Source organism: Curcuma longa, chromosome 17, assembly GCF_044706935.1.
Source record: "Curcuma longa cultivar G26 ecotype Majalengka, Jawa Barat chromosome 17, ITB_CL_G26_1.1, whole genome shotgun sequence".
In the NCBI taxonomy this organism is placed as follows: Eukaryota; Viridiplantae; Streptophyta; class Magnoliopsida; order Zingiberales; family Zingiberaceae; genus Curcuma; species Curcuma longa.
The window spans coordinates 4,028,992-4,054,464 of record NC_133877.1 but is presented as its reverse complement, the minus strand read 5'-3'; the positions used below and the strand labels follow the sequence as shown (position 1 = coordinate 4,054,464).

The following is a 25,473-nucleotide window of genomic DNA, read 5'->3' as shown; positions in this document are numbered from 1 at the left end:
GTAAATATACAACGAGTTTTATTTTTTTTAAAAAAATAATTATTGTAAATCACTAAAAAAAATCCTTGGGCCGTCGATTCAAGGGTTTGCATATCGATATTTGGCACAAATTTGCCAATTTACCAGAAATCTAATAAATATGTTAAACGTCTAAAACAAATCTATCGTCACAGCTGCCACTACTTTTACTGGTTAATTACAAGAAGACCACTAAGTTGGAATTACGGTTCTGCCCTCCTGTCCCCGCCCCGCACCAAACATTCGTACCCGTTCGCTGACCTCGCCGCGAACTCCGACAGCGAGCTGACGGCCACCGACATCCCCGCGCATAGCACCCTCCTCGCCATCTCCGCCGTCGCCGGTGTTCCGCCCTTGTCGTCCCCCTCCGCGTCCGCCGCCTCCATCCCGCTCACCGACGCGATCCCCGCCGCGAAGAAGTCCAGGCCATCCACCACCTGCACCACCCCCAACGACTCCAGCAGCCGAGACCACCGCGCGCACACTGCGAGAGCCGGCGGCGCGCCGCCTGCGGAGGGCCGCGGCGGGGAGAGCGGGGAGCGCGCGCCGCCGCCGTCAGCCTGGTCGCCGCAGCGGAGGGCCCACCCGGCCAAGGCGCGGGCGTAGGCCCGCTGCGCCTCGACCCAGGTCTCGAGGCACGCGCGCCAGTTCCGGAGCTCCGCCTCCAGGGCGGCGGCAGATCGGGCGTGCCTAGGCGGCGGGATAACCGCGTCGTCCAATACCTTCCCGGCGGAGAGGATCAGGAGCTTGGCATCGTCTATCGTGCGCTTCTGGATCCGGTGGCAGTCGGCCGTGATCCTCCACATCTTTGCTAACCTGCACCGCCATCGCCAAAGGGAACAAATTAGACGGACGTGATTTGACGTTGCTCCTGACTCGGTGGATCCCCACCGCACGAGGTAACAACAAACCAACTAAACAAAATAACGAGCCAGCGAAACGCTGTCTCATCTGTAGCTTTTTTTAACCCTTCCAGAATCAAACTATATTCTGATCAGTGGTCCCAATTTTTCTTTTTCCTATTCAATGGTGCAATAATGGAGACTCAATTTCATCCCTGATGCAATTTTACATGATCTAATGAACAAGATGTCAGATAACAATTAGTTCCTTGATACAACTCTTCACCTATGTGAGATTAATACAGAATTCAAACATTGTTCTGCTTTTACTATAGAACACACATTAGTCTCTTAGCAGTAGCCTAGTGTTTGAGAATTCATCTTTAGAAATTTGCAGTAGTTTATTTGCTTGCTATTGTGCTCTTGATCTGACAATGATTTTCTTCAATCTTATAGCTATACATTTCTTCAGCAGAAAATAATGAAATGAACTTTTGATTGCAGAAAACTTCCTCTTCTAAACTAGATTGGAAATGGTTTGCCTAAGCAAAACAACTTCTTCTTTGTCATACTTGGTTAGTCTAGTGGCATTAATCAAACATGAAAAGCCAAACTATTTTTTTGTTGAAAGATAAACAAAAATTTGAAACATACCCTTGCAATAACTCGATCAGCTGTGGATGCAATTCTTCATCCCTTAAAGTTTCAATTCTTCTTGAAACTGACTCAACTGAATGTATAGAAACTTTTAACTGAGTATGTAGATCTCTTACTGTTGATCTTGTTTTATCAACAGATGAAGGCTCTTCACCATAGACATCTCGGTTTCTCATTTGCATGTGTTTCCTTTCAAATGCTATTCTTAAGCGTTCTCCAGCCTGCGACGGAAAACATGATTTTAGATAATATCAATCTCCTCAATTGGATGGATCCAAAAGTAGAAATCACAAGAATTACCTTAACTTCCTCATATAACTTCTTCTCCCATTCATATAATCTATCCAATGTCGACTGGTGGTTTCCTGATGTAGTGCATGGCTCCTCCGAATAATAATCACTGCTGCTTTCATAACCATCACATCCTGAACTGGAAAAGGTATTAAAGAACCTAGAAGAGGATGAGCGCGATGATGCAGACCGGAAGAGGGCAACTGGATTCATCATTTTAACTGTAGCAGAAATGCAGGCGATATATTAAAAAAAGACTAAATTCAGAATCATTTAGTACTATATAACTTTGTTTGAGAACTTGAATCATTTACCAGCAATTTCAGTTGAAGTTGAAGCATAGTGAGATCTGCTCGCCTTCAACAATACTGAAACCTCATGAGCACAGTCACAAATCCGCAAAAACTGACTTTCAATATCTTTCATGATTTCTGGCATGCTTTTTGGCCTTCGGTTTAGGTACACAGTAAAACCTGGGGTTTCTTCTGCAGGCTTCATCTTCCCTGCCAATCCCTTATCTGTGGTTATTTTAAGTTCTATGGCATCTTTTGTTTCTGATACTTGAATATCGTCAATACTCTTGGTGTGAAACTTCTTAACTCCTTGCACATTAGGCTCTTTACATTTGGCTGCTGAAGAATCTACACTTGGCCCGGTCATTCTAGTATCATTTGAATCGACTTCACATGCTTCATTCTGAGTTTCTATCTGCACAGGTTTATCTTCCCCAGTTGTTCCTTCTTCTTCCAATTCCGGAATTCCTTCTTCTTCTCTCACTTGCCTTAGTCCTGCTACATCATCGTTGTTGATCATGTGAACTGAACTACTCTGGTATGTGTATCCATATGTGTCTAGTGAAGAGAAAGGATTCCAAAAAGAGTCCCACTGTGGATTTTGTGGTGACGCTGGAGGGAAGTTCGGTCTCTCATAAGTTGATGAAAAGAATGTCGAGTGCCATGGGGAAGCCTGTGCGGCGAAAAATGTATCACTTCCATAATGCTCCATAGGATAATAAGAGTTAATTCTCACTGTCTCTGATGGTTGAGGATAATAAGAGTTAATTCTCACTCTTCAACAGAAACCGAAGGACTCCCTCCCGATCTCAAATATCTCGAAACATGAAAATTGCTTCCCTGGGACTGATTTGTGTGTGATGCAGAGTCGAGTGGAACCCCCATCTTTTTCTCATATTGGTCTAGTGCTGGTACAGTGGAGTTGAATGGAATGTCTATCATTTCCAGACTCAATTTCTTCACAGGCGTGAATGGAGGCATAGTGAATGCGTCTGAGAAGGTGTCATGTTGCTCATCAGCATCAACAAAATTGCGAAGAGCGTGAGAGACTCGTTTTAGCGACTGAATATAAGCAATGTGCCCTGAAGCAAAGCGGTTCCTTTGCTCAACCGCCTGTTTTATGAAGTTTCTTCTGTCTTTGCAGAGCTGGACAGCCTCCTCATCTTCCAGCCTCGAAGCTGAACATCCCATCTCTTGAAGATTGTCTATGAATTCTTCAGATTGGAAGCAGAATTACAAAAACTGGAAAAGGAAAAAAGATGATATCTGTCCAAATTCATAGGAGACCCCAACAATGCAGTTTGAGAAGAGTTCCTTCGGCAAGATGGTGAAGATTTCCTGAGGTATGAAGTATAAACTGAAGTTCAACTTATTTTTGGAACTAGATCCTTCAACAATTATGAACTCAAATTGATATGCAGAAGTATTGAAGGAACTTACGAACAGTGGAGGTAACTATAGAGATTTTCTGAATCCCTTTTCCTTCACCAGATGGGACTGAGCAAAGCAAATGCAGTAAGCAGAAACCCTTCACCAGACTGAATATTGAGATTAAGGTAACTCGGTTAGATTCAAAGATTTACCATTTTGAAATCTTATTTCTTCACGTAATACTGAAATGATTAACAAAAAAGACAGAATCAAGGGGTTGAGATAAAACAAAAATATGAAAACTTCAGGATGAAAAACAAAAGAAAATATGATGAAGAAGATGATGATCTGATGGTTTGAACTTCCACTGCACTATAGGACAGAAGAAAAACCATGATCGGAGGATCTGAAGAAAATTAATTAGTTACTGGAGAAGACAATCCCTAAAAAAACAAGTACTTTATAGTTCAACAGGCTAAAGAAAACATACATGTGGATCTCTTGACGAGAATAACATAAATGAACAAACCTAAGAAAGAAAATCCTGCAAAACAAAGTCTGTAGTCTTGATCCAGCCGTCTACAGAAACTGATAAACCTGGTTTGGAAGAAGGTATCCCACCACCACCACCACATGAAGAAAAAAAGGACAAAGCAGTAAAAGCGAAGCATTAAATCTCTGAAATGCGCAGTTAAGGCGTAAACAACAAGCAGAAAAAAGACAAAACTCATAAAAGATCAATAGGAAATCCCCCTTCCACGAATAGTACTGGTACATTCAACTCTGCAAATCGTTCATCTCCAAAGAAGGTAGAAAGACAAACAGATGGTAAAAAAATTGAAAAATCATACCTCGGAGCGAAACCTTCACCTTCTCAAGACATGAGAAGAATCCAATTCTTCTGCAGATGGAACTGGAATCACTTATGGTTTCCTCATCTGAGAAACTTCATCCATGAGAAAGAGAGAGGCAACGGTCAAATGAGCGAAGGAGGAGCACAGCACAACACAGCGCATATAAAGAGGGAGACGGAACAGTACATCTCAAGCACGAAGTTTACCCTTCTAGTTCTGCATAATTACAAGAACACCACTTTTACAAAGTCAACATGTAACATTTGGTATTTTTATTAATTTATTCGCCCACACATTTTGTCCCAATTTTCATTAATTTAAAGCTCTGCTCATTAAACAAAAGCTCGGGAAATTATTTTTCAATTTGATCCGTACAAATTTATTAATTTAACAATCTTAATAAATTTAAAAACCATTAATACCGATCATCTTTACGCTCGAAAAAGTAATTAATGAATAATATATAATTTAGTACGTCGGGGCAAGGGGCAAACGAGTAATTTGGCACCAGGCAGGAGATGGTGGTGGATGCAGTACCGGAATTCTCGGATGTATTTTTGTGGGATTTGGGAAGCTAATTAATGACGCAATTAGGGAATTAAAGGGGCAGAATTTAAAACCTAAAAAGAAAAAAGAAAAAGTAATATTTGAACCGGCCGGATAAAGCAAAAAAAGATGGAAAGGGCAACGGGTGTGGGTCCATACAAAATTCCTATGCGGGTAAATATGTCGATATTCAATATCCGAACTCGGAAGCCCTCGAGCTTTGCAGCCTTCTTCCTGTTTCGTCTCTGCACGAAGAATGAAAGATGTGTTCCTCTGCGGAAGGCCACAAGGCCGTGGCTCGCAGTGACGCTGCACTCGTGGCCAAGGTCTCAGGGAACAACGGGAATCTTAAAGGTTCTTCTTCTGCAGACAGGTGAACAGACAATTTTGATGCATATATATATATATATATATATATATTATATATCACATAATTTTGGATTAATTCAATTTTGTTTGAGAATGTCACATTATCGCTGCTCTTTGATCATGTGTCGTATCATGCTCAAACTGTGTACGAAAAAGGATCTTTGGTTTGGGGCTTTTGATCATCCCAACAAATCTACAAGATCGTTCCAGGCGAAAAAAAAAATAAAGCAGCAGCCGACCGAGTCCTCCTCGGTCTCTGTGAAAGCAGCTTCTTGGTAGGAAGAAAAACAGCTTTGGTTAAAGATGAGAAAACTGTGGCAATAATGATCTGAAGATATAAGAAACAATGCATAATAATAGACTGCTAAATAGAATGGAACGAGAATGATTTCTTTTATATATAATTTATAATTTTGGTTCCGGTTAGATATTATATGATTAAATTATTAATCAACGAACAACGATTCAATATGCGTAACTTTCTAGCGAAACTAGAAGAAGAAGACGATGAGTACTTGAAAAATATTTCAATGATAATAGTATCAGGAAGTGTCTGAGTGGCCGACAAACCACTCCGACGCTCAAATTAAAATAAATTTTAAAAGAAAAAATTGCAGAAGGAGATGAAGATGCCAGAAGAGTTTTTAGAATCAAATCTCAAAGAGAATAAAAGAACCTTTTCCAATCCTTTTTTAGGATTTATATAGCCATCGAGAGCATCTCCACGTTGACTAGAACGGTATCATTATAGAAGTATATAAGAAAACCAAATTTGACCGGTGTTGATGGTTTCTATTTCTTTTTGAATTATATACAAAAAAAAAGTATCTAAGGGGACCAGATCAGACAATCTAGTAACCACTTGGTATTTTTGGATCGTTGCATGTTTATGAGAATATTCGCGTTCCCTCTTAGTAGGTCCATATAAGATAGTGATTCACAGAAGATGTAAAAGTAGGTCCCAGGGTGGAGTTAGCTGAGGTGGCATAGCCAAGATCGAGATGGTCGAGACCGAGACGGCCGAGACCGAGATGGCCTAGACCGAGATGGTTGAGACCGAGACGGCCGAGATGAGGCTTTGGGACCGGATGAAATTGCTTTGGAGGCTCAAGTGAGGTCCAGGACTGAGCTCATGTTGAGCTCGAAATATAGCCCAAGCCAGAGGCGACAACTATCTCACCCTGGTGGGATCGTTTCTCTCAGATGGTTAAGAGGTCGAGTGGTCGAGAGGCTTGGCCGAGTGACCAAATTACCGAGAGGGTGAATGGCCAAGTGGCCTAGAGATAGAGTGGCTGGAAGGCCGAATGACTGAGAAACCGAAAGGCCGAGAGGTCGAGTGGGCGAGAGGACGAGTGTATGAGAAGTCGAGAGGCCGAGTGGCTAAGAGGTTGTGTCGCCAAGTGGCCAAGTAGTCAGGAGGTCGAGAGACCAAGAAGCCAAGAGGCCGAGAGACAGAGTGATCGAATGATCGAGAAGTCAAATGACCAAGAGACCGAGAGGCTTGACCGAGTGATCGAGTGGTCAGGAAGTCGAGACTGAATGGCCGAGAAGCCGAGTGGTCGAGAAGCGGGAGGCCGAGTGGCTAAGAGGTCGTGTGGTCGAATGGTTAAAAAGCTGAGAGGTCGAGTGAGTGAGAGGTCAAGTGGCCGAGAAGCCGAGGGGTCGAGTAGTCGAGAGGTTGAGAGATCGAGAAGTCAAAAAATTGAGAGGTTGAGTGACCGATTGGTCAAGAGGCTTGACTTAGTGGCCGAATGGCCGAGAGGTCGAGTGGCCGAGAGGGTGAGTGATCGAGTGGTCGAGAGGTCGAGAAGCCAAATGGCCAAGAGCTAGAGTGACCGAGTGGCCGAGAGCTGAAGTAACCGAGTGACAAAAAGGCTGAGTGACTGAGAGCTGGAATGATCGAGTGGCCGAGTAGTCGAGTAGTGGAGAGGCCAAGTGGTCGAGAGTTGGAGTGATTGATTGGTCGAGAGGCCAAGTGGTTGAGTGATCGAGAGGTTGAGTGGCCGAGAGCTGGAGTGACCGATTGGCCGAGAGGCCGAGTGGCCAAGAGGCCGAGTGTGGGCCAAGTGAGGTCGAGTGGCCGAGGCTGAGTGGCCGAGAGCTGGAGTCCGAGTGGCCGAAAGGCTGAGTGGCTAAGAGGTGGAGTGATCGAGTGGCCTAGAGGCCGAGTGACCGAGTAGTCGAAAGGCTGAGTGGCCGAGAGCTGGACTGACCGATTGGCCGAGAGGCCGAGTGGCCAAGTGGCCGGGAGGTCAAGAGGTTGAGAGCTAGAGTAACTGAGTGACCGAGAAGCCAAGTGACTAAGTGGCCGAGAGGTCGGGAGGCCGAGTGGTCGTGTGGCCAAGATAGCCGAAATAGTGTGGCCAAGTGGTTGAGTAGTCAAGAAGCCTAGAGGTTGAGTGACCGAGTGGTCGAGAAGTCGAGTGGCCGAGGAGCCAAGTAACTGAGAGGTCAAGTGGTCGAGAAATCGAGAGGCCAAGTGACCGAGAGGCCGAGAGGTCGAAAAGTTAAAAGATGAGTGGGCCAAAGTTGAAGTGACCGAGTAGCTAGGAGGTCGAGTGACCATGTGTTCAAGATGGCCGAGTGGCTGACTTCTCTTGGATAGACCGTTAGCGAGTGGGGCTAAGAGAGCCATGGATGCCGAGCTACTAGATCAGTCTGATATGTCAGCTCGAGACTTTAAATCAGAACACCGAGCCGTCGACGAATGGGGCCGAGATGGCTCGCTTCTCTTGGATGGATAGTTAGCGAGTGGGGCTAAGAGGGCCATGGATGTTAAGCTACTGTAACAGTCGAATATGTCAGCGCGAGACTTTAAGTCAGAACGCCGAGCGGTCCGAGTGTGGGGCCGAGAGGGATGACTTCTCCTAGATGGGTTGTTAGCGAGTGAAGCCATGGATGCCGAGCTATTGGATCAATCTAATATGTCAACTTGAGATTTTAAATCAAAATGTCGAGCCATCGGTGAGTGGGGCCGAAAGGACTAGCTTTTCCTGAACGGGCCGTTAGAGAGTGGAGCTTAGAGATGGATGCCGAGTTGCTGATCGCCAGATATGTCAGTTGGAAACTTTAAATCAGAATGTCGAGCCATCAATGAGTGGGCCGAGAGGGCTAACTTCTCCTAGATGGATCATTAGTGAGTGGGGCTGAGAGAGCCATGGATACTGAGCTATTAGATCAATTGGATATGTCAGCTGGAGACTTTAAATCAAAATGTCGAGTTGTCGGCAAGTGAGGCCGAGATGGTTGGCTTCTCTTGGACGGGCCATTAACTAGTGGGGCTAAGAGGGTCATGGATGCTGAGCTGCTGGATTAGTCGGACATATCAGTTGGTGACTTTAAATCAAAACGTCGAGCCATCAACGAGTGGAGGTCGAGAGGACTGACTTCTCCTAGACTGGTCGTTAGCGAGTGGGGCTAAGAGGGTCATGATGTCAGGTCTATCGAGAGGTCGAGTCGCTAGCACGGGACTAGAAATTCAAACTGTTGTAAGACGGAGCCGCTAGCGAGGGGCTTGGAGAGCTGAGAGTATCAGGCCTATTGGGAGGCCAAGTCACTAGCACAGGGCTACGAATTCAAACCTATCATAAGGCGGAGCCGCTAGTGAGGGCCTAGGAGGGCTAAAAGTGTCAGGCCTGTCGGAAGGCCAAGTCGCTTGCACGGAGCTAGGAATCCAAGTCTGTCATAAAGCGGAGCCACTAGCAAGGGGTTAGGAGGGCTTAGAGTTTGGATCTTGCTTTCTTGTAAAAGAATGTTTACAAAATGAGTGACGAAGCAAGCAACAGAGGGACATAAAATAGTAAAATTAGGACTGAATGCAATAAAACCTCAAATAAAGGGCATTCCAAGGATTTTTTTAGCTCCTTCCATTGGCAGTCAACCATGTAGCATGACCCACTAACAATTCGTCATAGACAAGATGGAATAGGAGCATCTCGATGCTCGAAGCAGTTCTATTGACCTCATTCTTTGAAGAATGTGATTGTCGAGAGTTTTTCTAGTGTCAATCATCACGACATCTTAGCTCAGTGTTCCTACAGATGTATCAATTTGTTCCAGCTAAATACCACGGATGATTAAACCACCAATTAATAAACGATCCAACATGTGCGACTTTCAGACGAAGCTCAAAGAAGAAGATGATGAGAATCTAAAATACATTTCAATCGAAGGTGAGAATGATACCGAAAAATTTTGACAAACCACTCCACATTCAAGTTAGAATTGATTCAAGAGGAAAAAATTGTAGAAGAAAAGGACACCAAAAGAATTTTCAAAGTCAAACTTTAGAGAGAGCAAAAAAACATTTTTAAATTTTTTAAAGAATTTATATAGCCATCGACAGAATATCTCCACGTAGATTAAAACAGTATCATTATATAAATTATAGAAATATAGGAGGAGATCAAAAAGAAAATACATCTATAGAGAAAATACTCTTTAGTCATTGAGGTAAAATAATAATAATAAAATGAGCTAAATGAAAAACCAAAAAGAAAAAAATACACTTTTATTTCCACAGAGAAAATACATTTACAATGAATTTCAATAAAACGTTGCATATTATAGAGGTACCTAAAGGTTTTGATTTCGTTTAACTATATATTTATTTATTTGATTTGTTCCACTTAAATGCCAAAATCCAAAGTTGTTTCGGTAAAGCCATTATTGTGTGCCACAAATTATGAAAACTATGTACCATATTCAACATTCAATTTTTTTTTCAAAAAAATACATTGTAATTCATCATGCACTGGCACTCCCTTTTTATTTGAATGCTGAAACATCACAATGTGATACAAAAATAATCTTTTAACAGATTATGATTATCTACCATAAGAATACACCAGCTCTGACAGAACAACAATTCTCTAGAATTTTGGTAAAATATATTGTTGTGTTCAATAAATAGTTACTGAGCAACACCAGTAAATTAGAAAATTTTAGAGAAGTTAAAGTAGCATCAGAAGATAGCTTTAGCAAAGATACCCATACGTTACAATGCTCAGAGTGAATTGTTTAATTTTAAGTTTAATTCTTAGAGTTGTTTGTGAGAGTTGCTAAAGGTTACTGGCTTTCTAAAATAGCACTCATTGTAGAACCAGAAGCCCAGACAGTGATAAGTTGCAACAAGATTAGAGGAAAAGAGAGAAAATAAAAGAAAATTGCACAGGTGATTTATGCTTCCTCTATTTACATCCCCTGGATTGCAGGGCACAACAGCTAAGCTATTTACAAGGCGTGAATCTGCATTAACGAATCATATAAAGTAATCAGCAAAATATGCCAAAATTAAGTCTGAAAACTACCAATAAGCATAAAGTGGTTATGGTATTAGTAGTGATGGATATGACCTGAGATCAGTGTTCCAGATTTTTATTAGTTAAATTATTGTGATGCAACCATTTGAGTGTAATGTACGAGCATATATTCACGAAAAAAATATCAACAAATGTATGGGAAACAAAAATTCTCACCAAGCCCAGCTCCGTCCATCAGAAGCGACTAATCAATCTTCATCATCTGACTGTGCTGATGCCTTCTTCATATTCTTCTTTACAGAATGAGGAGAGGCACCTGTGGTTGATTTTGCTATGTTATGACAGCAAAACTCATCAAGCAAAGTTACCAAATCAACAAGAAGCAGCAGCAGAGTTAATCGTAAATGGAATTTAGCTTCATGGATGTCATCCACCACTGATACTATATCACTAATAATATTCAAATTTATTAAATCAATGTCAAATCACTACCATGTGATTCTACCGTTTCTTCCATAAGCACAACATCCAAGCTTCAAAGAGAAAAAAACAGAGGGCATTTCTGATACAGTTTAAGAAGTTTTAAGCTGCGCAATCAAGTGAACTATGCTAATTTTTTTAAATAATGGAAAAAAGAAGCCTAATTATACATAACACACCTAAATGAAATCTACATGTAACATAATGTGCCATCTCTTCCTGACCAGGTTCAAATATATTTATGTTATTTATTTATTTATTGCTCAGTAAGTGCAAGTTCATTTACATCATTTTGTTTCAACTGCCTTAGCATCGCCAAAGTATTGGTGGATAAACGTCACAAGATGCACATATCACAGGAGCTCTAATTGAGTTTACATCGTGTGAACCAGAGTCCAGACTGTTTTAAATAAAATTAGGATGACTAAGCAAAGAGTTTCACAATAAATTCCTGTTTAGGCATGTCCAATGGTCTCATTTGCATTCTAGAACTTTAGAGAGCCTCAATGTTTACTTAGTTCTTAGTACAAAAGGAGTCCATGTAATTTATTGAAGAAAAAAAAACTTAGGATGCATCTGGTATCTGAAAAATTGCGGATTTTATCTTTCTATTCTCAGTTTGTAGAAAATGCTTATCAAAAAGAGTAAAAAATGGATATGTTAAAACTTAAAATAGAAAATAGAATTGTGAGAATTTTTATTAAATTATTCTGGCAATTCAAATTCATTCTTCTTAACTATTTCAACCAACTTTGTAAATGTATATATATTTATGATAACTAAAATCAAATTTGTTAATAATAAGATTTTAATGACTATACAAATTCACATAGAGAAAATTAACCAAATATTTATAAATTGTAGAACATACAAATACAAGTATTGCTGGAAGTAGAAAAAGAGAAGTATAACTTATCAAATTCGACTGTTTGCATTAACTTCCATGCACATTGAAACAAAGTACATTATAATTATTATGACATGTATTATTCATTTTCGTCTACTAAGCCAATCTCAAACTATGGTGAGTCATGCATGTTGTCGTTTTCGTTGATAATCTTCTCATCGTCATTAGTCGAAGATATTATAGACACGCAAAATATGGTTCTACAAAAAGATAGGGCAAGATTTGTCAGTCATTCTAGCAAATGAAAAAAGTAATCCATGTGATAATATTGTACTTAATTTACCACCATATAGGCTAATGTGGATAGCTATATTTGATAAATTTAATTTTCCCTTTGTCTACTTTCAAGGACACTTATGTTTGTATCTGAATGATTTGGTTAATTTTCTGTAAGTGGATTTGTATAGTTATAAGAATAGTGCCTGGCACTCTAAGTATTATTAACAAATTTGATTGTGATTATAATAAATGTAAAATACACATTTAGAAAATTAGTCAACACAGATAAAATTGAATAACAGGAATAATGTGGTGAGAATTTGAATAACAAGTTTCACATATGATTTGCAACCGAAGAAATATACCAAGCCAAAGAGTTTACTTTTCCATCATCATTCTTAATAGGTTTAAATCAAGGGTAAAAGGGATGCACATTCATTTTCTTTTTACTTTCTATCCCTCTCAAGAACTCTTAGAAGCTAGGGTAACACCATAATTGGTCGCCTAACACCTAAAATTTTCATAAAACTTGCTAAACTAATAGTTGCAACTGGAAACCAAAAAAGGTCTTTACATTATTAATGAAGCAAAAAAATTCTCACTGAAAAGAAAATTTACAGTTATTGTAGAGGGAATAGAATAACCAATCTTGCTGCAAAGTCAGAAATACATCCTACTGAATTGCTAAAAGCATTTGCTTGGTATAACAATTAGAAGTTATGATATCTCATACCAATGCTTTTAGAATCATGGTCCTCATCGAAGCACCATGCATAGGCTGTTGGAAATTGTGTGAATTTTCAATTGGAAAAATTCAACTCAACCTAGTTGTTCAGTTCAACTATTTTATTATGTATATCAAAAAATAGAAAGAACAAATATAATTATTTAGTTAAGCTTACTTCAATTGCATTATTAAACGATGAAAAAGGACAAGATTTACAATTGAAAAAGGATGTAGTGAGCGTAAAGGAGTGATTCTTAGATAGTCCCAAAAAAATATACTTGAGTTGAGCTTGATGTGAGATTTCCTTTTTGCAAAAAAATTTCTAACAAACTACTCAAATCAACAATAAACTTTGACTAGAAATATAAACTAATGAATGATAAGTTGGTGAAGAGGAAGAACTTACAAGTTGGTTCAGATGATGAGAGGACTGAAATAATTATGAAACATTCGATAAAATTGTGTTACCTAAAGAAGATCATCATGTTTCACATAAAACATTTGGTATTTTTTCCACAACCACTACTTGCGGTTGGACTATGTAGCAACTGGACCAAATGTCATTTGCATACCATTTTTAAAACTTTAAGTTACACTTGGGCAAGCCATTGGAGTATCTATGCAAGGTTTTCTGCCATATTTTCTATCCCTAAATTCTACAAGGAAACCCAAAATCAAACTCTCTATACTCAAATGCCAGCAACACTAATTCTGCAAAGTTCCCAGAATTTCTGCATATATGGGAAGAATATGATTCTTTAAGTACTATTATCTAAATGTTCATTAAGTTCAGCGTAAACATTGCCCATCAGACAGTAGCATTCAACAAGCAGATGAAAAGAAGGATTTTAATTGCAAGCTACTCCTAATTTCACTGCTAAATTCTAACAATTGTTACTTGCTAATTGATCTCTCCATTAAGAATGCAAAAATGAAACAAAGGATCTGTGCTGTCAAGTCATGGATATGTTAAGTAAAAGTATCAAACCTAATGGTATTTAGAGTGCCAAACAAGTAACGAAACAAACTAATTAATGCATACTTGCTGTTTGACACAGCTATGACATAGTAAATTTTCACTTGAAGTGCTTTTTTGCAATAGAGACTCACACAGTGTAAATTTCTAAGAACTACTTAAAGAACTTATCACATTTAAATTTTGCATACAGAATATGTTCAAAAAGTAGCAAAAAGAAGAACTGTGAAGTCAAGTTAGTTGTATGTTCCAGATATGAAATGGGCGATTCATTCCTGACTAGTTACGCTACTTATCAAAAAAATCTAAGTAAGTTCTGTAAACTTAAGATAAATACGAAAATTTCTAAAAGCTTACCTGATGCAAACCTTTCTTAAAAGAACAAACAGATCCGACGACTAAAAATCCTCAAAAGACCAACTTCACTAAAGCGATGAAGAAACGAAATAAAGGTATAAAATTTAATCTAGTAGGAAAAAAAATTCCACACAAACAAAGGCCAAAACTGATCCATCACCCTCAACGAAGTAAGCCGAAGAAGGCCACCCGCGGACAGTTGTCAGGGACATTGTCTCCTCCTCCGTCAGAGGATTCACGAGCTTTTTCACAACATCCACCACTCCGCAGGCCCGCCTGGGAGGGGGAAACCAATAGGAGGATCCCGGAACGAAAGGGAGCCAATCCGGAGCCGCACTTCGCACAGAGATCGCGTGAACAGCATCCTCAAAGCGTCGGAGGCTGAGGACGTCGACATCAACCTCGCCCTCGCCCTCGCCCTCGCCCTCACCGGCGTCGGCCGCGGCGGCGAGGTCGATCTCGATGATCCGCGCGTGAGACCTTTCTCGGACAGCGATGAGGCGGTGGAAAGGGAAGACATCGCGAATTCGAAGGTGGGAGACGACGCGAGCCATCGATTCGAACGGGAAGGAGGAGGAGGAGAGGAAATGGGGGAACCGGAGGAGATGGAGGATGAGGACGGTGCCGCTGGAAGAATATTATAACCCTCCATCCACCATCGAATCCCACGCGGAATTCTTACGCGCCTTCCCTCGCCACGCAGCCGATAAGTGGGGACTCGCATTCGTACTCACATTCATACCAGACCGAGTCCCTCTAGAAACTACGGTCCCGTCCACCGATTAAAAACCAGTGGGCGAACACCATAACGGCTCGGATTTAACCCAACCAGATCCGATCGGTAGAACTGTCCGTTTAAGGAAATTTACTCCCTCCATTTTTTAATAAATATTACGTTGGAATCTGTTGTTATGGTTACTCGAAGAACAGAGCCTTTCCACTCGCCACTAATTCTATTGAATTTAATTTAATAATTTAAAGTGAAATTTGTCTGACTCACTTTAGCCCTCGCTTAAATTAATTTTTTATTTTCATATTGCACTCATGACATTGGCATATCACAATGCCTAAATGTTCTGGATGACACCAATATTTAAAGTGGATAAAGTTTGTTTAAGAAGACCATAACATTTCATCATTCGTATACATCTTACTAATTATTAAGTAAAAAACCTGCCACACGCCTCTTACGGCCTCCTTGAGCTCCCAAGTCGTGTGATGGCTGCCTCGATTTCTTCCTTCAACTGCTCGGACCTCATTTCGTCACTCTGCAGATAATTATATTACCTCAATTAGATAGTTAGTTATTGCTAAATGAGGCAACTGGATTTGGAGAAAAATTTTAATGTGCCAAAAAAAAAATCATTTTCCGTCGTTCGTAGCAGAGAAGATTCATGTGTTAAATGAGTAAAACATGCAGATATTGCATCTTTTCAGCATTTTAATTGAGGAGGAAAGAGGAAAGGTGAAGCTGATGATGCAAGAAAGTTTACTAGTTTCTGAAACCATGCAAATCATACAGCACCTCAACGAACAGAGTGTGCAAGAGACTGCCGGAGACGCAGGTGATGTTGGCCGTGATGATCTTGAGGTGGAGGGACTCAAAGAGCTCGCAGAGCCTGATCATGGTGTCCTGCTTCTTGTTGCAGGTGATGCTTATCACCATCGTCTTGTCCCCCACTGCACTCACTGTGAGCTGCGTGCCATGGCCATAAAACAGCAGATCAGTGTTCGAACAGGGGGGCAAAGGCCTTTTTTTTTGCTATTGATTGAGAACTTGGAGATAGAAAGAAAGAGGATTACTTCGGTTACTTGTATCGGCTCTGAAGCAGTTCTCTTCTTCTTCCTCTGGACCGAGTGCATATCATCGTAGAACTCGAGGTCATGGTCAGCCCTGCCGTGTTTCAGCGTCTCAAGCTCAAGAATCTCAGCTTGCATATGGCGCTCTTGATCTTGAAGCTGCAGAATGTAATCGATGGCGTCCTTTACGATCGACGCCTTGTCCATCTGGCGTCGTCGATTCACGCGTATAAAGCTTTAGAATTCGCTCGAAAAAGATCATCTCGCTGCGAGTAAGTAATCACCTTGGTGATGTTGGGGACGACGCTTCGGAGGGCGTACAGCTTGTCGTTGAGCTTCCTCCGGCGGTTCCTCTCCACGGAAACGTTCTTCGCGGCAGCTGCAGCGGCGGCGCCGCCTTCCGGGGAGCTGGAGTCGTAGTATCCCCCAGAAACGGCCTCCTCGAAGCCCCAGCTGGACCGGAAAACAGAAACAAGATCAGAAGCTCGTAAGAATACAAAGAATATTTGAGGGCGCAAATCGATCGAGAGAATTGACCAACAACCTCTCGAGTTCCTCGGAGTCAATGAAGCGCTTGGTTTCCCAGTAGAGGCTGTAGTCCCCGTCCATGTCGTCCATGGCGACTGTGAGTGCTTAGTGGAAATTGGAGAGGGAGAATTGGAGGGAAGGAGAGGTGCCGCCGTGTTATTTGTAGAGGAAGCGAAGGGAAGGGAAGGGAAGGAAGACCACAAATCCGCGTAGACCAAAAGAACACGTGTGCCAAAAAAACAGGAAACGGGTTGACTCACTTAAATTATATCTGCAGTGTTATTTTTATGATGATGTTTCAACTAATTAATATATATATATTTATATAAAATAATAAATAATATTATTTTATATATTTTTTATTTTTATTTAATTTTTAATTTAATATTATAATCTAATCCTTAAAAAAATTTTAAATGACTTAATCATAAATAAATAATAATTTTTATTTTAATATTTTTTTATATTTAATATTATAACTCAATCCCTAAATTTTAAAGAAAAATTCTTAAATAGCTTAATTGTAAGTTAAAATAAATAAATAATTTTAATTTAATTTTTTTTTATATTTAATACTATAATCAAATCCCTAAACCTCTAAAGAAGAAAAATTTTAAATAGTTTAACTATAAATTAAATAAATAATATAAAAAATATAAAATGATACTATTTATTATTATATATATATATATATATATATATATATATATGACTTGCACAAGTGAATAAATCATTTACCAATTAATTTTTATCTAATTGTTAAAGCAGGACTAAGGTCTAATAAATACAAGTGTAGCAAAAAATTGGTTGGGAAATTGACAAATTAACAACTTAAGTTAATAAACATATATATAAATATTATTTTTTTAATGCTGTAAATTGAATTCGTTTGCTATTTTTTAAAATGTCACGGAAAGATACTGCAATCCAACTATCAAGTGTGATAGGAAATCAAGTCGATGGCATTGCTATGTCTTTTAAGTTTCCTTTTGTTGTCATAACATACAAATTTCTAAATTTGTTGTTGTTGGGAGAGGTTGCAGGATCCTGAAGTTCAGCTTAGCTTAGTTTGGGTAGCTTTCAATATGACTCTATCATTCAACATTGCTGGTGACGTAAACTTGAGAGCTATAATCATTTAAAGTCTCCGGCCGCCCTTCATCAATTCAAACAGAGGATTCAAGCCGAGCAAGAGGAAGACGACAGTGACGTCTACATGCCCATAAAGGATGTTGGACAAACAAGTGGAGAGTGGAGTGTCAGTTCAAGACTAGCAGGGGCGGCTCAAGCCTAGCTCCTAGAGACCCTAGGCAAAAAAATTTTTTAAATGATTATTATTATTTTTTTAAAAATTAAATAATAGTTTCATCAGTATTATTAAAATATTTATTTTTGAGATATATTGATTTATTTTTTTTTCTGAATTAGTATTATCTTCTTCGTTTACATTAAGATAAATTTCTTTTTGTCCTATAGTATTATCTTTTAATTCAATTGATTTTTTATTTAGATTTTCAATTATATTATTTTCTGAGTTTTGATTTTTAATATTAATAACAAATTTATCAAGTGCACCTTTTTAGATTGATTAAATTCTTTGAATTTTCTTTTTTCATGCATTTTGTATATATCCAGAATCAAATTTTTTAACAGATATATTTATATTCAAATAATAATAATAATATATAGTCCCTACTATTTTATGGAAATAAAAATATTTTAAAATTAAATAATAATAAAATCTAATTTATGTCTTATAATTTTAATCTAATGATATTTCAAAGTTACCTGCGAAATTTGAAACTAGAATTATTATATTGATGAAATTTCATCGTAATTAAAATATGAAAAGTAATTTAGTAAATAAAGATGAAATATTCAGAATAAAAAAATTTGAAAATTTGAGAATAAAGATGAATCAAGATAAATATGAAGATAAATCACAGGTGACATAACAAGTCTGAAAATTTTAATTTTTTCTAATGTGAGCTGCAGAACTGTCAAGATTACAAGTTTACAACAGGAATCATTGATAAGAAAATAAGAAATTAACATAAACATAAAAAAGAAGATTTGATAGGGAAATGAGAAAGGCGATACCTTTAGGTTTTAAGATCATCGAAAAATTATAACAAAAGATCTTAATTCTGATCGTTCCTCTCCTTGCACCCCTTGTGATGACTTCGGAAATGTCTTGAGGAGAGAAAAATAAGCTATCAAACGAGTAAACTGTTTGAAGTTGGGCAAAATAGATTATTAGGTTAATAAGGAAGGAAGAAGAGAAATATAAATAAACCAATAAATTAGAGTTTTGAGAATTGAGAAATATTAAATATATTGGAATCATGTCAAAAATCTTTACGAAATCCAATGACCATACCAATTCTCTATAAAATCCAATAAAGATATTTTAATAATTTTTTATTCTCTCAAAATATATATATATATATATATATATATATATATATATATATATAGTAATTGATATATTAAAAAATTAGGCCCCAATAAAATTGGGGCCCTAGGCATAGGCCATTACCTAAAGTCGGCCCTGAGACATAGATCTTTAAAGTGCGTTTGGTTCAAGTTATCCTACATAACCTTGGTGATGTGATTATTTTGATAATCACATAACCAAAATTATAGGGTATAAAATATAATCTAATATTGTTTGGTTCAACTTATTTATTTGAAAGTAATAAAACATAACCAGTTTAACATTTACTATATTACCCTTTATTCAATTAAAATTTTTAAAATAAATTAAATTAAATTAATAATATTAACGAGAATAATAAATTGATAATATATAAAAAATAAATATAATTTATTTATATTTTTAAATTTAAAATAAATTTATATATTTTTAATAAAATAATTCATTAAAATAATTATTTTAATAAAATAATTCATTAGATTAATAAATATAATTCATTAATTTTATTTTTTAAAATTTAAAAAGTATATATATTAATAAAATAATTTATTAAAATAATTATTTTAATAAAAAATTCATTAAATTAATAAATATAGTTTGGTAATTTTGTTTAATTATTTTAATAAAATAATTTATTAAATTAATAAATATTATTATTTTTTAAAAATTTAAAATAAATTATCACTGTTAAATTTATAAATATTTAAATTAAAATTTATTAAATTAATTAACTCAGTTTCAATAAGGTTTCACAGTATATTTTAATTAATTTAATTTTAAAATCGAAGGACAAATCATAGAAAATCTTAGACTAATAAAATAATCATATTTATTATAATTCATTTGTTGATGTGACGGTAATGGTGCATTACTTGAGAATCAATCATAATTTGAATTAAATAAAATTATTGTCAATAGTTTTAGACAAATAATTAAGATTATCAATCATAATTCCTAATCAAATATCCCTTAAAGATCTATACATTATTGAGACTCTAGATGTTTTTTTTTTTTACTCAGGATCTCAAAAATGATTGAAACGGTCCTAATCGACTTATCATTCAACTATAGTTTGTCAATAGTATTAAACTATGACAGTCATCCAGTATCGTACATTGTTATTTAATGGCAATCAAATCATTAAATATGTAAGTCGGCATCTAAAAAAAGCTTTGTAACTGCACTTAGATTTATGCCCACGTAGTCGTTGACTTTTACATCCTTTCTCATTCGAGTCTCACTTTTTTTTTTCCTTTTTGCGTCGTCATTTATTTATTACTGCCATAGTGGTAAATACTCAATTTTCTTAAAATGTCTCTGTCTCCGCATATGTTGGCGAATAATTTGACTTTGCTTTAGTTGACTTCTTTTGACTTTTAAAGAACTTAGTGTTTTACAGTAATTAAAATGGTAAATTTTTATCTGTCATAAAAAGTCCTTTGTTACCGAATCATCACAAGCATAATATCTTTATGTTCTCTCCTCATTTAGTGGCATTGAGACATTAGATATAAACATAATATAGTAGATAGATGATTGACTTAGTTGACTTCTTTTTACCTTATAAAAAGCTTTTCTTATAATAACTAAAAGATATTTGTTATTTAAACATAAAATGATTCCTTTTTTATGTTGACTTTGACTTATTTATTTTCTTTTGACTTAAAAAGAATTTCTTCTTTTTTTGATAATAATATAAAAGACATCTTTTTATTTAAAGCGTAAAAAATATCTCAATCGCCACTTTTTAGATTTTTATCAAACAAACACATAATTTTCTTAAAACTATTTTATCAAAACATCTCATCACAATTTTTTTGACCTTGACTTAATTTGACCTTGACTTAATATTAGTATAGACTTTTAATATATTCCTTACATTTCATATAAAATATTTTACACATACAAAAGTATAAATTATAGTTTTACAATTTTAATTTTCTAGTTAATATATTTTACCGCTCCCATCAATTAAATGGTCCAAAATGCTTAGGCCCATTTAAGCAGGACCCAATTAATTCCCTCGTATGGTCCCATGCAGGGTCCCACTTTCTTGGGGAAACAGGAGCCGTCTGATCCAATGTGGGTCCGTAGATTCCCTCTCGGTCTCTTTGCGACCTCGACGGAGAGGCTGCGCCGCCGTCCATGGCGTCGGTCCTTCTTCTCCGATCCGATCCTTTTCTCCTCCGTTTCCTCCCTCCTCTTCCTCTGATTCTCCTCGTGCGTCCCTAGTTTTCAGCCGGTGATGCCGTCCTGAGGGTGAAGAGATCCGTTGTGCACTCCATTCGATTCCGCTTGGACGGTAGCTTATTTTGATATCCTAAACGAGATGGTAGATATAAATTACGGCAAAGGGCAGGGGATGCGGCTTCGAGACGTGATGCCAACTCGAAAGTGTCGTCAGTAGGTTGATCGAAGCTTAGAAGTCACATTTGATTGCCTTATCCCGCTTCTGGTACTAGTTTTTTCGTTTGAATGATTCCATGTGTTTCTCTTTTCTTTGGTTATAAACTGCTATTTTAGCAAATATAAGTATTCTTAACAAGCCTTTCTAGCTAAACGTTTGTTCTAGCGATCTTTGTTTAACCTTCCACAATCTTGTCCGGTTATGTATCTGTGCTGTTTAATATTATTTATTCAATGAGGTCCGGGAATTATGATACCGATGAAGCACTTTTTAATCTTTCCTTGCCGTCTTCTTTACCATCATCAATTCCTAGTTTATACAGAAGCCAATCAGTTGACTAAGAATCAGTTTCTGAATCCTCTGAGTGTACTATTTTTCAATAAAATCAATCTCTTAAATGCTTTGAGGCACGGATAATAGAATTCTATAGTTGCCTACTTCACTTGATTGCCATGTCCTAGATTTTAAATCGACTTCTCACTTTTCAGGTGCTTCTGGAAAGAGCAAGTTTCATCTTCAAGGGGTAACGATATTTTGGCCCAGGAATACTGATGCCGCTGCCTTGCTCTTCAAACACTCCAGATATGCCATGGGGTCCAAGATTTCCTATGCATCAATCTTAGACTATGACGATTAGGAATCTGACCATGCCACGAGTGGAATTGATGCCATTCATCTCACTCATGCATTTCTCAAACCAAGTAAACCCATATGATTTAATGGTGGATGGATCTCAGAATTATGATGTGAAAGTCCATGGAGCATTGGGGAACACTAGTATTCTCAACCGCTACATGCTTGATATGGCGATTGAGCTATGGTTGGTGGATGAAGAACTTATGGATGGATCAGGAATTCACATTTGGTTTCACTTCGAGCTGTTTCTAAAGCTACAGGTAGTGCTGATTTATGAATATTCTAGCTTGTTGTATTCTCATTGTTAGAATACTTTGTTAATTGAGGCTGCATTTGTGTTGACAGTTAAAGAATGTCTATCCTGATTTATTTTTTTTTATTTTTGTTAGAATTTTTCATTTGAATTAATAGCAAAACTGTACAATAAGATATTATCTTATTGTTCATTATTAGTACACCAAGTTCATTTACTTCTAAACGCTCGGGACCTTGCACACTCTTTTCAATATTTCAGGTGTTGTAGTTGATGAGCCTAAAACATCTTGTGCTAAGAAAGTAAATAATGGCCTTCTTAATGAATGAAAACAGCAAGTTACTTGTTTACATTGTTTTTCTTTTAATGTTTGCTTTATGACATGTTGATGACGCTTTATCATCTGATTCTAAAGGATCAAATTTGTCAGATGTGTATGGTTTCTTGATGTAAACTCATACTTGCCGTCAATAAATTATGAAGATATCACACTCATATTTGCCACATCAGAAATGTTCTTTGTTTCCTCTATAGTGTTTGCAAATCAGCTATTCATCTCTTCTTAAGACTTAAAAGCTAACCCATTAAACAGCTACGTTTATTTAAGTTTTATGAAGCCTATATTTTATTCCATAGAAATAATTTTTAGATACTTGGTATAGAACCTGTTCTTGAGTTTTGAAATATATACACATCACATTTAAGAAAAAGACTCGCAATTTGGAAACTCGTTTATACTTCTTTGCCCTTCTGGAGACTTGGTATTGAACAAATATGATTTGTATTTGCTTCTCAACAAACTCTGCCACATGATATCTTTTGTTGATCTATAATTCAGTTTATCTCGTTCTGAATAAGATAACTTTTTAAACAATCTGTAATTTTGGTCTTTTGGATGAATTGCTTTCCTAGATGGGCTAAAAAAATTTTGAAGTCCAACACAAACTAAGTACCCATCTTTAGAAAGCACTTCCACATTTCCTTTTCCAGTCCCAGAGGTTAGAGAGGTCTGGTTGAGGTTTTTGTGGGCCAAATTCAAGAGACATTTACTGTTGTCCTGTCAACTCTGGGGTCCTATATTCCCTTGTCTTGATGGCAGAAGTGAAAGCAATATTAACTGGTCATGATCATACAATTGAGTTCTGTACAAATTCAAATGTTTTGTGGTTCTTGTTAGGGTGAGATGCCGTGAAGAGGATAGTAATGTTGTTTTGATTATTAGTAAAACACATGGGTAGATATTGATGAGATCTTTTGTCCCAATATGACGTTGAGGCAAAATAAAAGATAGATAATTTGTTGAGGACAAAGAAGTTATGCCATGCAAAAGACAATGATACACTCTTGAACCAGTGGAACAACAAGCATACCATCCATGGACGGTAGGGCTTTGTTCTGACAGAATCCAATTTGAGAAAGCTTTGAAAACAGAGAAGGATAAGAGAGGCATAGTTTTGCATGCCTGTCCTGTCCTTTGACAGGAGAATTTTAGGGTCTTGGGTTTCACCCTTTGGCGTTTTGCTGCATTGCCTACAAACCTCACCGCACTTATTTCCTACGGTATTCATCTGTCATGCCACATTGTCTTGTAGGCACTGTTGCCATCGCTTTTCTCTTTCATTCCCCTTCTCGTTCTTCCTTTTTCGTGCTCTTTTGAAAATGACACTGCCATATACAAATCTAGGAAGAAGAAAATGAAATAAAAAAAACCGAAATTTTTATTTCTGTCACTCATTCTCCTTGGTTTCTCCCCCATACTGCAGATGACCAATACAAAGGACATGAATAGAGTCACTTTGTTTTTTATTTGATTTATGTCTGCCTCTGCCATGACAACTCTGATTTTATGCAATTTTGCAGAAATTAATTCATTATTGCATTGAGGTATTGAAACTCCACTGAAGCTCAAACTTGGAACAAAATTATTTATACAGCTAATCATTAGACACCATTTAATTAGAATGTGACTATCTTCTTTAACATCTGAGTACTTGGATAGGTATTGCAGTTCTTTCTGTTACACTAAATATCCAGATAGTTCTTTCTTTTAAAGTCTCCAAAAGGAAGTAATAAATTTGGTTTCTTTTCTTCTGTATATATCCTATGGCAGAGAGCAATGCAAAAGCACATGATTGGTTTTCACCTTCGTATACTTTGTGTGCCTTACATAGAAAAACACAATAGCATTACTTGCTGAATGTATTGATGGGTCAGAGTTTGACTCTAATGTTAAAACCTAGCTAACCATAAAAGTTGAGGACAAGATGAGGAAGTGGTTGTTTCTATCTGGAGCTAACCTCTGCCTCAAAGGTTGAAGGTCAAGTTCGACTTCAACTTCAAATGCCTCTGACTTCTACTTCAATGTTGGACTTCATCGATTCTAAGAGTCACATTTAAGCAACTTTTGACTCCTCACTTTTTTTTTAAACTACAAATTGATACAACACATCCACTTAGGAGGCTGAATTGAAATCTTACTCTGCTTGTTTGGAAAGATGAATCTTCTTTATGTCTGTCAACTAAAGCACAGATTTCAAGCCATCTAAGTTCAAATTTGTTTTCGGCCTCCTCAGAATAAGGAGCAATGATCAAGTTGGATCAGAGTGAGCATACTTTTTCAACAAGCTTATCATTCTCCAAACTTCAATCTTGACCATAGTAAGAATTTAGGAGTTAGGGGTCAATTAGGAGTAAAATGTTGAACCCTTAGGACTATGGTTGTGGTTGAGATTCATCAACACTATTCAAATCATGTTAAGGTATTTCAAGCATATGGGTTGAGATCGAGCGAATTATGTGGAGTCTTGTCTCAGGCACATTAAGTGCATCTGATAGTAAGTATCACGTTGCACATATCAAAGGTATATCATTTTAATCTCTCAAACTCTTTCTTGCTTAGAGTCTTAACTCAAGCTCTTAGTCATCATATTTGAATTTGCCGACTCCATTATCAACACCTTTTACCTTACATTAGCAGGTTTTAAGTAGGAGGGTGCTCCAAAGGCAACCCGTGCGCCAAAGATCTAATCTAACCATGATAATTAGTTACTACATCTCTACTCTATTATAATAGTATTTTACTTGGATTGGATACCTTTCCATGATCTTATTTCTACAGGTATGATCATGAGATATCCAGCTTGTACAGGTTGGTTTTATAAATGAAATAACTTCCAATGGCCATCATCCAATAAAAGGTATCTTTTCTCCTATAAAAAGAAGAGCACATATAGTAAAGGTAATC

General features: G+C 37.3%; 2 protein-coding genes and 1 pseudogene across 3 annotated transcripts; all 3 read right to left on the bottom strand.

The window, feature by feature from the left end:
- Nucleotides 1-150: 150 nt before the first annotated feature.
- On the bottom strand, nt 151-3,292 carry LOC141811951 (nitrate regulatory gene2 protein-like; annotated as a pseudogene).
- A 6,907-nt stretch (nt 3,293-10,199) lies between these two features.
- LOC141848685 (uncharacterized) lies at nt 10,200-14,787 on the bottom strand. 2 transcript variants are annotated; one of them, XM_074736728.1, is made up of 3 exons: nt 14,329-14,787; nt 10,719-10,818; nt 10,200-10,488 (listed from the first exon to the last, which is right to left on the bottom strand). In XM_074736728.1, exons 1-2 carry the CDS (start codon nt 14,720-14,722, stop codon nt 10,751-10,753), a joined length of 462 nt encoding a protein of 153 aa, XP_074592829.1. In that variant the 5' UTR covers nt 14,723-14,787; the 3' UTR covers nt 10,200-10,488; nt 10,719-10,750. The 2 variants fall into 2 exon arrangements, with proteins under 2 accessions (XP_074592829.1, XP_074592830.1); XM_074736729.1 differs by lacking the exons at nt 10,200-10,488; nt 10,719-10,818 and adding an exon at nt 12,686-12,932.
- Nucleotides 14,788-15,313: 526 nt separating this feature from the next.
- LOC141848684 (transcription factor bHLH35-like) lies at nt 15,314-16,592 on the bottom strand. Its single transcript, XM_074736727.1, has 5 exons — nt 16,513-16,592; nt 16,253-16,421; nt 15,972-16,175; nt 15,694-15,864; nt 15,314-15,436 (listed from the first exon to the last, which is right to left on the bottom strand). The coding sequence occupies exons 1-5, from the start codon at nt 16,584-16,586 to the stop codon at nt 15,356-15,358; spliced, it is 699 nt and encodes a 232-aa protein (XP_074592828.1). The 5' UTR covers nt 16,587-16,592; the 3' UTR covers nt 15,314-15,355.
- Between the last annotated feature and the right edge of the window lie 8,881 nt (nt 16,593-25,473).

Excerpts from the sequence above, each read along its gene's own strand:
- LOC141848685 (XM_074736728.1), bottom strand. The coding sequence starts at position 14,722 with ATGGCTCGCGTCGTCTCCCACCTTCGAATTCGCGATGTCTTCCCTTTC. Across the intron at positions 10,819-14,328 it reads TTCGGCTTACTTCGTTGAGG|GTGCCTCTCCTCATTCTGTA; the intron begins GTGATGGATCAG and ends AATCAACCACAG.
- LOC141848684 (XM_074736727.1), bottom strand. The coding sequence starts at position 16,586 with ATGGACGACATGGACGGGGACTACAGCCTCTACTGGGAAACCAAGCGC. Across the intron at positions 16,176-16,252 it reads TCGTCCCCAACATCACCAAG|ATGGACAAGGCGTCGATCGT; the intron begins GTGATTACTTAC and ends CGACGACGCCAG. Across the intron at positions 15,437-15,693 it reads TGCACACTCTGTTCGTTGAG|AGTGACGAAATGAGGTCCGA; the intron begins GTGCTGTATGAT and ends AATTATCTGCAG.